Source organism: Dipodomys spectabilis, unplaced genomic scaffold, assembly GCF_019054845.1.
Source record: "Dipodomys spectabilis isolate Male_0828 unplaced genomic scaffold, ASM1905484v1 ptg000261l, whole genome shotgun sequence".
Taxonomy (NCBI): Eukaryota; Metazoa; Chordata; class Mammalia; order Rodentia; family Heteromyidae; genus Dipodomys; species Dipodomys spectabilis.
This window is the reverse complement of record NW_024870938.1, coordinates 48,753-62,623: the sequence shown is the minus strand read 5'-3', so window position 1 is coordinate 62,623 and position 13,871 is coordinate 48,753. Positions and strand designations below refer to the sequence as shown.

The window sequence follows — 13,871 nt, the reverse complement described above, 5'->3', positions numbered from 1 at the left end:
ACCACGGCCCCGGCTGCTGCCTCCACAGCCCTGCGGCTGGGGAGAGGGGATGAGGGGTTCCTCCATGCCGCCCGCCCCGAGGCCCCGAGACCCGAGTCACCGAGGCACTGGGGAGGCTGGCTCCAGACGCCCTGGGGCTGGCAGACACGGCTGTGGTGGCCAGGGACATTCAGGCTGTAGCCGTGGTCACAGGCATACAGGGCCACGGAGCCCACGCCCGTTCCATTGAAGCGCACTGTGGCATGCTTCACCTCCTCGGGGCGGCCGCAGTCCACCTCTGCAGGGCACAGCGCCGGGTCCTGAGCGTGGCCGCCCTGCCAGGCCTCCACTCCTCCAAAAGACCCGACTCAGGGCTCCGCAAAGGTCCGGAGCCCCCCACCCAGCCCCCCCCACCCCGCTCCCTGGCGGTCTGGAGCCCCCCACCCAGCCCCCCCACCCCGCTCCCTGGCGGTCCGGAGCCCCCCGCCCAGCCCCCCCACCCCCGCTCCCTGGCGGTCCGGAGCCCCCCGCCCAGCCCCCCCACCCCGCTCCCTGGCGGTCCGGAGCCCCCGCCCCTCAGCCCACCCCGGCTCTCTCACCTGCCTGGCATCTGTGTCCTGTGAACCCTGGTGGACAGTGGCAAGAGAAATCCACGCCCAGATCCTCACAGGTTCCCCCATTCATGCATGGGCTCCGGAAGCAGAGGGAGGGGGCTGCGAGCGTGCAGAAAGAGCCATCCGTGAGCCTCCAAGTGAGGCCTAGGGCCACATGTTTGCCCTGCTGCCAGCACCCGCTCTGCACCCGCACCCACCCCGCCACAGCCTGCACTGCCGACCCTCCAGACCCTGGCCAGCGCCCCCCACCCCCCCCCACTGACCCTCCAGCCCCTGGCCAGCCCCGTCCCCCCTGCCCACTGACCCTCCAGACCCTGGCCAGCACCCCCCACCCCACCCACTGACCCTCCAGACCCTGGCCAGCCCCATCCCCCCGCCCACTGACCCTCCAGACCCTGGCCAGCCCCCCCCACCCCCCCCCACTGACCCTCCACACCCTGGCCAGCCCCTCCTTCCCCGCCCACTGACCCTCCAGACCCTGGCCAGCCCCCCCCCCACTGACCCTCCAGACCCTGGCCAGCCCTCCCCACTCACTGACCCTCCAGACCCTGGCCAGCACCCCCCCACCCACTGACCCTCCACACCCTGGCCAGCCCTCCCCCACTGACCCTCCACACCCTGGCCAGCCCTCCCCCACTGACCCTCCACACCCTGGCCAGCACCCCCCCACCCACTGACCCTCCACACCCTGGCCAGCCCTCCCCCACTGACCCTCCACACCCTGGCCAGCCCCGCCCTACCCACTGACCCTCCACACCCTGGCCAGCACCCCCCCCACCCACTGACCCTCCAGACCCTGGCCAGCACCCCCCCACCCACTGACCCTCCACACCCTGGCCAGCCCTCCCCACTCACTGACCCTCCAGACCCTGGCCAGCCCTCCCCACCCACTGACCCTCCACACCCTGGCCAGCACCCCCCACTGACCCTCCAGACTCTGGCCAGCACCCCCCCACCCACTGACCCTCCACACCCTGGCCAGCCCTCCCCCACTGACCCTCCACACCCTGGCCAGCACCCCCCCACTGACCCTCCACACCCTGGCCAGCCCTCCCCCACTGACCCTCCAGACCCTGGCCAGCATCCCCCCCACTGACCCTCCAGACCCTGGCCAGCACCCCCCCCACCCACTGACCCTCCACACCCTGGCCAGCACCCCCCCACTGACCCTCCACACCCTGGCCAGCATCCCCCCCACCCACTGACCCTCCACACCCTGGCCAGCACCCCCCCACCCACTGACCCTCCACACCCTGGCCAGCCCTCCCCCACTGACCCTCCACACCCTGGCCAGCACCCCCCCCACCCACTGACCCTCCAGACCCTGGCCAGCCCTCCCCCCCCATTGACCCTCCAGACCCTGGCCAGCACCCCCCCACTGACCCTCCACACCCTGGCCAGCCCTCCCCCACTGACCCTCCACACCCTGGCCAGCACCCCCCCACTGACCCTCCAGACCCTGGCCAGCACCCCCCCACTGACCCTCCAGACCCTGGCCAGCCCTCCCCCACTGACCCTCCAGACCCTGGCCAGCACCCCCCCACCCACTGACCCTCCACACCCTGGCCAGCCCTCCCCACTCACTGACCCTCCAGACCCTGGCCAGCACCCCCCCACTGACCCTCCACACCCTGGCCAGCACCCCCCCACCCACTGACCCTCCACACCCTGGCCAGCCCTCCCCACTCACTGACCCTCCACACCCTGGCCAGCACCCCCCCACTGACCCTCCAGACCCTGGCCAGCACCCCCCCACCCACTGACCCTCCACATCCTGGCCAGCCCTCCCCCACTGACCCTCCACACCCTGGCCAGCACCCTCCACTCACTGACCCTCCACACCCTGGCCAGCACCCCCCACTGACCCTCCACACCCTGCCCCCTCACTGACCCTCCACACCCTGCCCCCTCACTGACCCTCCACACCCTGCCCCCTCACTGACCCTCCACACCCTGCCCCCTCACTGACCACACCCTGGCCAGCCCTCCCCCGTGCAGTCTCCCTACCAATCTCACAGTGCCTTCCAGAGAAGCCCGGGGGGCAGTCGCACTTGTACTTGCCGATGTAGTGGAAGCAAGTGCCACCGTTGTGGCAGGGGCCAGAGGCACAGGAGTCAGGCTTTCCTGGGAACGGAAACCAGTGGGGTCGTCACAGCCCCCGTGTCCCCTCTCCACTTCCCCAACACCCAGAAGTGGGGGCGGTCGTCACGAGGACGCTTCTGAGAAGCACGTGGCGGTGGGTGGGGGCCGGGCTCTTCCCTCCTCCCCAGGGCCCGTCGCCGCCCCCCCACCCTGGCGCGCACCGATCTCACAGTGCCTCCCGGTGAAGCGGTACGGGCAGGTGCAGTGGTACTCGCTGCCCACTTCCTTGCATGTGCCCCCGTTCCGGCAAGGCCCCGAGCTGCACAGGTGGGGCCGGGCTGTGAGAGAGAGGCATGAGTGACCCCACCAAGGCCTTCCAGTTCTCTGCCACCAGGAGGTCTCAGCAGCTAGGCCAGAACTGGCGCCTGGCGGCTCACACCTGGAACCCTACCTGCGCAGGAGGCTGAGATCTGAGGGTCCCGGTTCAAAGCCAGTCTGGGCAGAAAGTCCCAGTGAGACTCTTATCTCCAATGAACCACTCAAAAACTGGAAGTGGAGCTGTAGAGACCTAGCCTTGAACAAAACGCTCAAGGACAACACCCACGCACTGAGTTCAAGCCCCACAACTGACACACAAAAAAAGCGTGAACTGAATGAGTTGTTACATCAGACATGCTGGTCCTACGGCCTTCACAGGGTCCCTGGGGTTACGGGTCTCCTTCATCGGGGGGAGGGGGGGAGGGAGAAGGCGCAGCAGGAGGTAGCCTGCCCCTTTTCTCCCCCACCCTCGACCCAGGAGGCTCACAGGTTCCAAGCCCACCACCCCTCCCCAAGAGCAGCCTTCTGCGGCCTGGTGCCTCTCAGGCTGCATCTGTGCGTCAGCACTGGGGAGGCTGGTGCTGTTTCTGGAGTGGGCACAGAACCGTGGAGACAGGGACGCCGGGAAGCCAGCCGACAGGTGTCACCTCCTGGAAGCCGACGCCGGTGCCCCTCGGGGTGTCCAGGACAGGGGTGCAAGGTCACCCCCAAGATGCTGGAGGTCCCAGTGCATGACGTTCCAGCGGCTGGAAGGCCAGGCCCAGGGGCACTGAAGACAGCCACTTTTGAAAAGTATTTGTGGTAGAATCCTTCATATTCCGAGTGTCTAAGTGTGGCAGGCTGTGTGTGCACTCTGTGGTGTCTAAGTGTGGCAGGCTGTGTGTGCACTCTGTGGTGTCTAAGTGTGGCAGGCTGTGTGTGCACTCTGTGGTGTCTAAGTGTGGCAGGTTGTGTGCACTCTGTGGTGATTAAGTGTGGCAGGCTGTGTGTGCTCTGTGGTGTCTAAGTGTGGCAGGCTGTGTGTGCTCCGTGGTGTCTAAGTGTGGCAGGCTGTGTGTGCTCTGTGGTGTCTAAGTGTGGCAGGCTGTGTGTGCGCTCTGTGGTGTCTAAGTGTGGCAGGCTGTGTGTGCGCTCTGTGGTGTCTAAGTGTGGCAGGCTGTGTGTGCACTCTGTGGTGTCTAAGTGTGGCAGGCTGTGTGTGCTCCGTGGTGACTAAGTGTGGAAGGCTGTGTGTGCACTCTGTGGTGTCTAAGTGTGGCAGGCTGTGTGTGCACTCTGTGGTGTCTAAGTGTGGCAGGCTGTGTGTGCTCTGTGGTGACTAAGTGTGGCAGGCTGTGTGTGCACTCTGTGGTGTCTAAGTGTGGCAGGCTGTGTGTGCACTCTGTGGTGTCTAAGTGTGGCAGGCTGTGTGTGCTCTGTGGTGACTAAGTGTGGCAGGCTGAGTGTGCTCTGTGGTGTCTAAGTGTGGCAGGCTGTGTGTGCACTCCGTGGTGACTAAGTGTGGCAGGCTGTGTGTGCACTCCATGGTGACTAAGTGTGGCAGGCTGAGTGTGCTGTCTCTCTGTCTGTCTGTGCTGTGGCTGTCTGTGTTGATCACTGAGCAGAAGGTGAAGCTGCTCTGAGGGACGCAGACTGGAGCTGGCCCTGAGGAGCAGTGACAATGGTGGAGCAGGGCCTGGCAGTGAGTCATGTAGAGGCCGGGCCCTGTGGGCCTGAGGGGCGGGAGCTGATGCCAGCCTGGCCTGCCTGCGGGCTCTGAGGCCCAGGCCTCCCGGGCCCTGCCCACGTTCGCCTCTCAAGTCCACCCCCCACCAGCCCAAGGCCACCCACTCAATAGCACGCCCACCTACCTCAGGCCATGCCCCCACCAGCCCAGGCCATGCCTCTCAAGAGCAGTCTGCCCCTGACCACGCCCCAGCACCTGCCCAAGGCCACGCCCCAGCACCTGCCCAAGGCCAGGCCCCTAAGGACCACGCCCCAGCACCTGCCCAAGGCCACGCCCCAGCACCTGCCCAAGGCCAGGCCCCTAAGGACCACGCCCCAGCACCTGCCCAAGGCCACGCCCAGCACCTGCCCAAGGCCACGCCCCTAAGGACCAGGCCCCAGCACCTGCCCAAGGCCATTTCCTGTGAAGGCCCTGCTCACCTAGGGTCATCCCCTCCCACGGCCCCTCCTCTGCCCCCCTCCATCCCCCCCCCACCTTTCTCGCAGTGCCGGCCCTGGAACCCGCGCCGGCACTCGCAGGTGTAGGAGTCCTGGTGGGCCATGCAGGAGCCTCCATTGAAGCAGGGGTCCGAGTCGCAGGGTGAGGAGGGCAGGGCTGTGGGGGCAGAGGGCGGTCCTGGAGTCTGTGCCTGCCAGGCTCACCCTGCCGTCCTGTCTGGAACCAAGGCCACTTAGGACTCGCTCCTGGGCGCTGGCCTCACTCCTGTGGGCTCGCCCTACCGCCCCCAGGAGGAGGCAGGAAGCTCTCCTCCCCGACCAGCGAGGGGCATGGACTACTAAACACTCATGACATGGGTGTGTGCGTGCGTGCGTGCACATGCGCGTGCCGGTCCTGGAGCCTGAACTAGGGCCTGGACACTGTCCCTGAGACTTTTGCTCAAGGCTGGCACTCTACAACTTGAGCTACAGCTTCACTTTTGGCTCTGTGTGTGTGTGTGTGTTTAACGAGATAAGAATCTCCTGACCAGAGCTTTCCTGACCAGGCTGGCTTTGAACCATCATCCTTAGCTCTCAGTCTTGAGTAGCTGGGATTACAGGTGTGAGCACCGGTGCTTGGCTACACGTTAAGCGTGCACCCGGTTTCCAGGAAGACCTGGTGTGGGGCTTGTCTTTGTCACCGGGCTGCCCCTCTCAGGAGTGGAGGAGATGCCTGCTGCGTTACCCGTGAGGCAGGTGGAGCTCTCCCCCTGCCTCCAGAGGGAGCACCCGCCCGGCCGGCCTCCCCCAGGCCCTGGCCCTGGCCACAGGTGCCCACCACTCACAGTGGCTGGCGTTGTGGTCAGTGTGGCAGACGCACAGGTAGCTCCCTCCATACTCCATGCAGTAGCCTCCATCCGGGCACTGGGTGTTCAAGTTGCAGGGCAGCGCTGTGACCTCTGGAGAGGAAGACGCCCTCGGATCCCTCTCAGCCCCGGGCCCCGCCTCCTGTGAAGGCAGTACTGCCCTCCCCCCCTCAAGGCAGTGCTGCCCCCCACCGCCTCCCGTGAAGGCAGTGCTGCCCCCCCCCCCGCCTCCCGTGAAGGCAGTGCTGCCCAAGCCCCAGAGCCCGCCTCCTGTGAAAGCAGTGCTCCCCCCCACCCGTGAAGGCAGTGCTGCCCCCCCCCCGCCTCTCGTGAAGGCAGAGCTGCCCCCCCTGTGAAGGCAGTGCTGTCCCCCCCCCCCCCGTGAAGGCAGAGCTGCCCCCCCCGCCTCCCGTGAAGGCAGAGCTGCCCTCCCCCCCCAGGCAGTGCTGCCCCCCCCCCCCGCCTCCCGTGAAGGCAGTGCTGCCCAAGCCCCAGGGCCCGCCTCCTGTGAAGGCAGAACTGACCCCCCCCAGTGAAGGCAGAGCTGTCCCCCCCCCCCCCGAAGGCAGTGCTGCCCAAGCCCCAGGGCCCGCCTCCTGTGAAGGCAGAGCTGTTCCCCCCCCCCCCCCCCCCCGAAGGCAGTGCTGCCCAAGCCCCAGGGCCCGCCTCCTGTGAAGGCAGTGCCGCCTCCCCCCCCCCCCCCCCCCCCGCGAAGGCAGTGATGCCCAAGCCCCAGGGCCCCCGCAACTCGACCTCACCTCGGGCGGAGGGGTAGGGAGGGAAGAGCCCCGCCCCACCCCAGCACCTACCAAATTCACACAGGAGCCCAAAGAACCCCGGGGGGCACTGGCAGAGGGTGACGTTGGCGCCCAGGCACCGGCCGCCATTCCGGCACTGGCAGTCGTGCGGGGTTCCTGTGAGGAGGGCAGGGGTGGGCTGTGGGGCGCGCAACACCCTCACCCCACCCCCGCCCCGCCCCCGGCCCCTAAACCCCGTGCGCACAGGCCGCGGGCCTGCCCGGCGGTCGCCCTCCCCAGACACAGCCCCCACGCACGCTCCGCGCAGTCCAGGCCCATGAAGCCTTCGGGACACTCGCACACGTAGCCCTGGTCCGCGTCCACGCAGGTGCCCCCATTCTGACAAGGGGCGGAGAGGCAGGCCGCGAGCACGGGGGGACGCACTGCAGGGAGACCATGGCCAGCAGAGCTGGGGACCATGCTCTGCAGGAGAGCGGCCTCTGCAAGCCCAGCCCCGCCCAGTGCCCTCCTGTGCCCAGCCCCGCCCAGTGCCCTCCTGTGCCCAGCCCCGCCCAGTACCCAGCCCCCGCCCAGTGCCCTCCTGTGCCCAGCCCCCGCCCAGTGCCCTCCTGTGCCCAGCCCCCGCCCAGTGCCCTCCCTGTGCCCAGCCCCGCCCAGTGCCCTCCTGTGCCCAGCCCCGCCCAGTGCCCTCCTGTGCCCAGCCCCGCCCAGTGCCCTCCCTGTGCCCAGCCCCGCCTAGTGCCCTCCTGTGCCCAGCCCCGCCCAGTGCCCAGCCCCCGCCCAGTGCCCTCCTGTGCCCAGCCCCCGCCCAGTGCCCTCCCTGTGCCCAGCCCCGCCCAGTGCCCTCCCTGTGCCCAGCCCCGCCCAGTACCCAGCCCCCGCCCAGTGCCCTCCTGTGCCCAGCCCCCGCCCAGTGCCCTCCTGTGCCCAGCCCCGCCCAGTGCCCTCCCTGTGCCCAGCCCCGCCCAGTGCCCTCCTGTGCCCAGCCCCGCCCAGTGCCCTCCTGTGCCCAGCCCCGCCCAGTGCCCTCCCTGTGCCCAGCCCCCCACAGGCCCTCCCTGTGCCCAGCCCCCCCACAGGCCCTCCCTGTGCCCAGCCCCTGCCCAGTGCCCTCCTGTGCCCAGCCCCCCACAGGCCCTCCCTGTGCCCAGCCCCCGCCCAGTGCCCTCCTGTGCCCAGCCCCCCCACAGGCCCTCCCTGTGCCCAGCCCCCCACAGGCCCTCCCTGTGCCCAGGCCCCCCACAGGCCCTCCCTGTGCCCAGCCCCCCCACAGGCCCTCCCTGTGCCCAGCCCCTGCCCAGTGCCCTCCTGTGCCCAGCCCCCGCCCAGTGCCCTCCTGTGCCCAGCCCCCCACAGGCCCTCCCTGTGCCCAGCCCCCCCACGGGCCCTCCCTGTGCCCAGCCCCCCCACAGGCCCTCCCTGTGCCCAGCCCCCCCACAGGCCCTCCTGTGCCCAGCCCCGCCCAGTGCCCAGCCCCCGCCCAGTGCCCTCCTGTGCCCAGGCCCGCCCAGTGCCCTCCCTGTGCCCAGCCCCCCACAGGCCCTCCCTGTGCCCAGCCCCCCACAGGCCCTCCCTGTGCCCAGCCCCCGCCCAGTGCCCTCCTGTGCCCAGCCCCGCCCAGTGCCCTCCTGTGCCCAGCCCCCCCACAGGCCCTCCTGTGCCCAGCCCCACCCAGTGCCCAGCCCCCGCCCAGTGCCCTCCTGTGCCCAGGCCCGTCCAGTGCCCTCCCTGTGCCCAGCCCCCCACAGGCCCTCCCTGTGCCCAGCCCCCCCACAGGCCCTCCCTGTGCCCAGCCCCCGCCCAGTGCCCTCCTGTGCCCAGCCCCCCACGGGCCCTCCTGTGCCCAGCCCCCGCCCAGTGCCCTCCTGTGCCCAGCCCCCGCCCAGTGCCCTCCTGTGCCCAGCCCCCCACAGGCCCTCCTGTGCCCAGCCCCCCACAGGCCCTCCCTGTGCCCAGCCCCCCACAGGCCCTCCCTGTGCCCAGCCCCCCGGTTGTGCTCCCCCCCCCCCCCGCCTGTCCAGGCTACCTGTCTCGCAGCGCAGGCCCTCGAAGAGCTCTGCGCACACGCAGGTGTAGTTCCCCACCAGGTCCACACAGGAGCCTCCATTCAGGCAGGGATCCGAGCTGCACTCATCCAGGTCTGAGGCAGCAGATGCAGATTTTGAGCAGCGCACTACACAGTGCACTCTGCAGCAGCAGCAGCTGGCCGGGGCCCACCCCCCCCACCCCCCCCACCCCCCCCCACCCCCCCCCACCCCCCCCACCCCCCCCACCCCCCCCACCCCGCAGCCCGCTCACCGGTCTCACAGGCCGCTCCTGTGAACCCAGCCTGGCACACACACGCTGCGGAGCCGCCCTCTGCCTGGCACTGGCCGCCATTCTGACATACCTTGTGGTCACACGGGGACTGGGCTACACGCAACAAGCGGACAGGACAGTGGATTCCAGGCTGCAGCTGCTGCCGGGCAGCGGCGCCCGACGATCCCCACCGAGTCCCACCCGAGTCCCGCGGCATCTGGAGCTGCTGCTCAGGAGTGGGGACTCCAGGCTGTCTCTGGAGGACAGTGGGGAGGAGGCCCAGCCAGGGCAGCTGGCTGTCCACAGAGCCATCAGAACTGGACCCAGCCCGGTGCACCTGGGGTGGTGGCTTCTGGAACCAGGTCCAGCCAGAGTGCAGCGCCCACCCTGGAGCCTCTCTCCACAGGCCCCGTGTCCTGCATGGCCAGCGCCTCGCAGGTGGCCAGGCTGAGGAAGGCCCCAGGGCCCCTCCAGGCTTCGCAGGTAGGCAGCTTCAGGCGGACCCTGAAGCAGCTCCCACACACCACAAAGCCCAGCACTGCCCGGCTTGAGCTAGGGACCCGTGGGTGAGGAGGCCCTGCCTCTGCCTGAGGAAAAGCTCCTCTGTACAGAATGTCCTCCAGGCCTGGGGGATGGGGGATGGGCTGGGCTAAAGCAGCGTCAGCGTCAAGACCCACAAGCAAGCTGAGAGGAAGGGGCAGCGGGAAGTTCTGCTTTCCCCTTTTGAAATCATGTGGCCTTCCCACTTCTCCTGTAGAATTTTATCTAGGTTTTTGTGGTGATTCTTGTTGTGTGTGTGCCGTTCCTGGTGCTTGAACTCAGGGCCTGGTTGCTGTCCTTGAGCTTTCTTTTGTTCAAAGCTCTACCACTTCAAAGCTCTACCACTTGAGCCGCAGCTCCACTTTCAGCTTATTTGGTGCCTAATTGGATGTAAGTCTCACAGATTTTCCTATCTGGACTGGCTTCAAACCACAATCCTTAACTTTCAGCCTCCTGAGGAGCTAGGAGTACAGACATAAGCCGTTAGCCCCCAGCTTTTTAATGCATTTTTTTGGTCGGTCGCGGGGCTTGAATTCTGGGCCTGGGCGCTGTCTCTGCGTTCAGCTCAAGGAGAGCGCTCTATCACTTGAGCCACAGCGCCACTTCAGGTTTTCGAATCGTTTTTTGGAGTAGAGTCTCTCGGACTTTCCTGCCCAGGCTGGCTTTAACTGTGATCCTCAGATCTCAGCCTCCTGAGTAGCTAGGATGACAGGCGTGAGCCACCGGTGCCTGGTTAATGCATTTTTATGTAAGCTTTTTGCTGTCATTCAACTATAGTTCTCCCTAGCAAAACGTGTGTGTACTTAAATTAAATATGTAGCTTTCTATAGCCATGAGCCTCTGATGGGAAACGTGTCTCCACACGGAGATGTCAGCATTGCTGCCGTGTGAGTACACTTGAGTTACAACGATCTGTCACCCGTTCTGTAAATGTCTGTGTTGGGGGGGGTCTGGCTGAGCGACTGACAGGAAGGGCTCCCATTAGCGCCCCATGATGAGGCTGGGGACTGCAGGGGCGAATGTGAGGGGTCTGTGGGTGCTGGCCAAAGGGCAGGAGCGTGGGCGCTGAGTGGATCTGACGGCCGCCCAAGCGGAGGAGCGGGGCTCTGAGGGCTCTGGCAGAGGCCTGGAAGCCTCTGTGCCGGTGATGGCAGCAGCCAGCGGGTGCCCCAGGCAGGGCAGGGGCTGTGGACAGCGGTGGGCAGGTGGGCGCCCCGGGCAGGGGAGGGGCTGTGGACAGCGGTGGGCACCCCGGGCAGGGCAGGGGCTGTGGACAGTGGTGGGCAGGTGGGCACCCCGGGCAGGGGAGGGGCTGTGGACAGTGGCGGGCGCCCCGGGCAGGGCAGGGGCTGTGGACGCGGCTGTGCAGCGGAGCACCTGGCTCCTGGGCAGCAGCCAGGTGCGGGCTGGCAGAGAATCTCCTCCACACACTGCGCCTCTCCTCACCCCAGCCACCGGCATGTGGGCTCTTGTTCAGGCCCGGCGGCCGGCTGGCTTGGACCTGGCCCGGACCAGGTCCTGGGCACCAGCTTCGCCCTTGATCCACTGCCTGGGCCAGGGCAGCCCTTGAGCACTGCTCACAGCCACGAGACGGGGCCGTCCCTCGTGTCTGCCCCCCATACCCCACCCCTGGTCTCTCCTCCAGAGTTGAGTCCACTGCCTCTCCCTGCTGGCCTCTCTGGCCTCTGCCCAACCTCGGCCTCCCCTATCGGTGTGGTGCTGCCCTGCAGCAGGTAACGGGCCCAGCTGGCGCTCACCTGACTCACAGGTGGGCCCCCTGAAGCCCTCTGGACACTGGCAGGTGAAGCTGTTGACGCCGTGGGTGCAGATCCCGCCATTCTGACATGGGTGGGAGGTACACTCGTTCACGTCTGAAACACGGGCGGGAGGCTGGGTTGGGGCCTGCCGGGGCCTCGGGCAGAGGTGAGGACAGATGGGAGAACGCTGAGCTAGAGGCCGCAGCGGTGGTGGCAGAGTCCGCCGCCTGGACCCACGGCGGGGTCCTCGGCCTTCCCCAGCCCGCGCGCGGCCGGCGACTCACCCAGCTGGCACCTCCGGCCCGTGAAGCCGGCGCGGCAGGAGCAGGTGTAGGAGGGGCTGCCGGTGACGCAGTCATCGATGCACTGGCCACCGTTCAGGCACGGGTGCAGGGTGAGGCACACGGAGGCTGCGGGCACAGGGGGAGCGGAGCCTCGCGCCACGTTCCCCAGGGCACCGGCAGGAGCTCCAGCCGCCTTCCCCCCCTGACCACAGGGTCCACCCAGGGACCATGCTGTGGGCCACCAGCGCCCCAGGGCTTCCTTCCAGGTTCTGTGAGGGAGCCTGGCATAATGAGTGTGGCTGCTGCCTCTGGACACAGCACTGCCTGCCAGGCCCCGCTTCCTCCTCATGGAGCCGCTCATCACCCTGGAACGGGCCCTCGCCTGGTTGTGGCTGCTCCCTGCGGTCTCAGTCCCTCTTCTGGTATTGCCTGGGGCTCTGGGAAGAAGCCCTCCGCACGGGGATAGGCCCAAGGACTAGCTGGGCACTCTTCTCGGGTTTAACTTGCTGGCTCACAGCATGTAGCTCTGCCTGGAACCTGGCCTGGCCACACCCGCACCTCGCTTCTCAACCCAGGCTCCTGGCACCCGGCCCAAAGCGATACCTGGCTGGTCAGCGGCATCCTGACCCTCAACCACCACCACGCGAGCCCAGGTCCCTGGGGTGCCTCCAGCTTTCTACTCCCTGGCTCAGTCAGGCCAGGGCCAATGGGTTGCTGGAAGTGTGCCCAGCTGTCCTGGAAAGAGGTCCCTCTCCAGGCTCCTCTCCTAGCCACCCAGTGGGCTTGGTCCGAGACGCTCCCGGAACCTCCCGCTCCTGCACTCCTTGCTCCCTCCCCGCCTGTGGAGCTCTGGCTCTGCCTCTCCTCCCTTCCCACCCAGGGTGGCCCCCCACCACTGCCTGCGTGTGCAGGCGCCAGACTCTCCCTCTTCCCACGGTGCTGCGCGTGTCCGACTCTCCCTCTTCCCACGGTGCGCGCGCGTGCCCGACTCTCCCTCTTCCCACGGTGCGCACGCGTGTCCGACTCTCCCTCTTCCCCACGGTGCTGCACGTGCCCGACTCTCCCTCTTCCCCACGGTGCGCACGCGTGTCCGACTCTCCCTCTTCCCCACGGTGCGCACGCGTGTCCGACTCTCCCTCTTCCCCACGGTGCGCACGCGTGTCCGACTCTCCCTCTTCCCCACGGTGCGCACGCGTGTCCGACTCTCCCTCTTCCCACGGTGCGCACGCGTGCCCGACTCTCCCTCTTCCCACGGTGCGCACGCGTGTCCGACTCTCCCTCTTCCCCACGGTGCGCACGCGTGTCCGACTCTCCCTCTTCCCCACGGTGCGCACGCGTGTCCGACTCTCCCTCTTCCCCTTGGTGTCACGCGTGCCCGACTCTCCCTCTTCCCACGGTGCGCACGCGTGCCCGACTCTCCCTCTTCCCACGGTGCTGCGCGTGCCCGACTCTCCCTCTTCCCCTTGGTGCTGCGCATGCCCGACTCTCCCTCTTCCCCTTGGTGCTGCGCGTGCCCGACTCTCCCTCTTCCCACGGTGCACACGCGTGTCCGACTCTCCCTCTTCCCCTTGGTGTCACGGGTGCCCGACTCTCCCTCTTCCCCACGGTGCGCACGCGTGTCCGACTCTCCCTCTTCCCACGGTGCGCACGCGTGTCCGACTCTCCCTCTTCCCCTTGGTGTCACGGGTGCCCGACTCTCCCTCTTCCCACGGTGCGCACGCGTGCCCGACTCTCCCTCTTCCCACGGTGCGCACGCGTGTCCGACTCTCCCTCTTCCCCTTGGTGCTGCGCGTGTCCGACTCTCCCTCTTCCCCTTGGTGCTGCGCGTGTCCGACTCTCCCTCTTCCCCTTGGTGTCACGCGTGCCCGACTCTCCCTCTTCCCACGGTGCTGCGCGTGCCCGACTCTCCCTCTTCCCCACGGTGCACACGCGTGTCTGACTCTCCCTCTTCCCACGGTGCACACGCGTGTCTGACTCTCCCTCTTCCCACGGTGCGCACGCGTGTCCGACTCTCCCTCTTCCCACGGTGCGCACGCGTGCCCGACTCTCCCTCTTCCCCACGGTGCACACGCGTGTCCGACTCTCCCTCTTCCCCACGGTGCGCACGCGTGCCCGACTCTCCCTCTTCCCCTTGGTGCTGCGCGTGCCCAACTTTGCCTCTATCATGATCAGGCTCGGCAGGGCTTGTGGTGAACGTGTCAGAGCAGCCGACAGTCACTATGCAACAGCCCCG

At 67.8% G+C, this 13,871-nt stretch overlaps 1 protein-coding gene across 1 annotated transcript in view; it reads right to left on the bottom strand.

The window, feature by feature from the left end:
- Nucleotides 1-13,871, bottom strand: part of Sned1 (sushi, nidogen and EGF like domains 1) — a 63,981-nt gene that overhangs the window by 29,328 nt on the left and 20,782 nt on the right. Inside the window, exons 5-16 of the mRNA XM_042699678.1 lie at nucleotides 11,639-11,764; nucleotides 11,355-11,468; nucleotides 9,058-9,171; nucleotides 8,786-8,899; nucleotides 7,056-7,181; nucleotides 6,811-6,915; nucleotides 5,981-6,094; nucleotides 5,194-5,313; nucleotides 2,897-3,013; nucleotides 2,601-2,717; nucleotides 579-692; nucleotides 101-277 (exon numbers count right to left, since the gene is read on the bottom strand). Of these exons, the coding sequence (XP_042555612.1) occupies nucleotides 101-277; nucleotides 579-692; nucleotides 2,601-2,717; nucleotides 2,897-3,013; nucleotides 5,194-5,313; nucleotides 5,981-6,094; nucleotides 6,811-6,915; nucleotides 7,056-7,181; nucleotides 8,786-8,899; nucleotides 9,058-9,171; nucleotides 11,355-11,468; nucleotides 11,639-11,764 (1,458 nt within the window). The remainder of the gene's footprint in view (nucleotides 1-100; nucleotides 278-578; nucleotides 693-2,600; nucleotides 2,718-2,896; nucleotides 3,014-5,193; nucleotides 5,314-5,980; nucleotides 6,095-6,810; nucleotides 6,916-7,055; nucleotides 7,182-8,785; nucleotides 8,900-9,057; nucleotides 9,172-11,354; nucleotides 11,469-11,638; nucleotides 11,765-13,871) is intronic.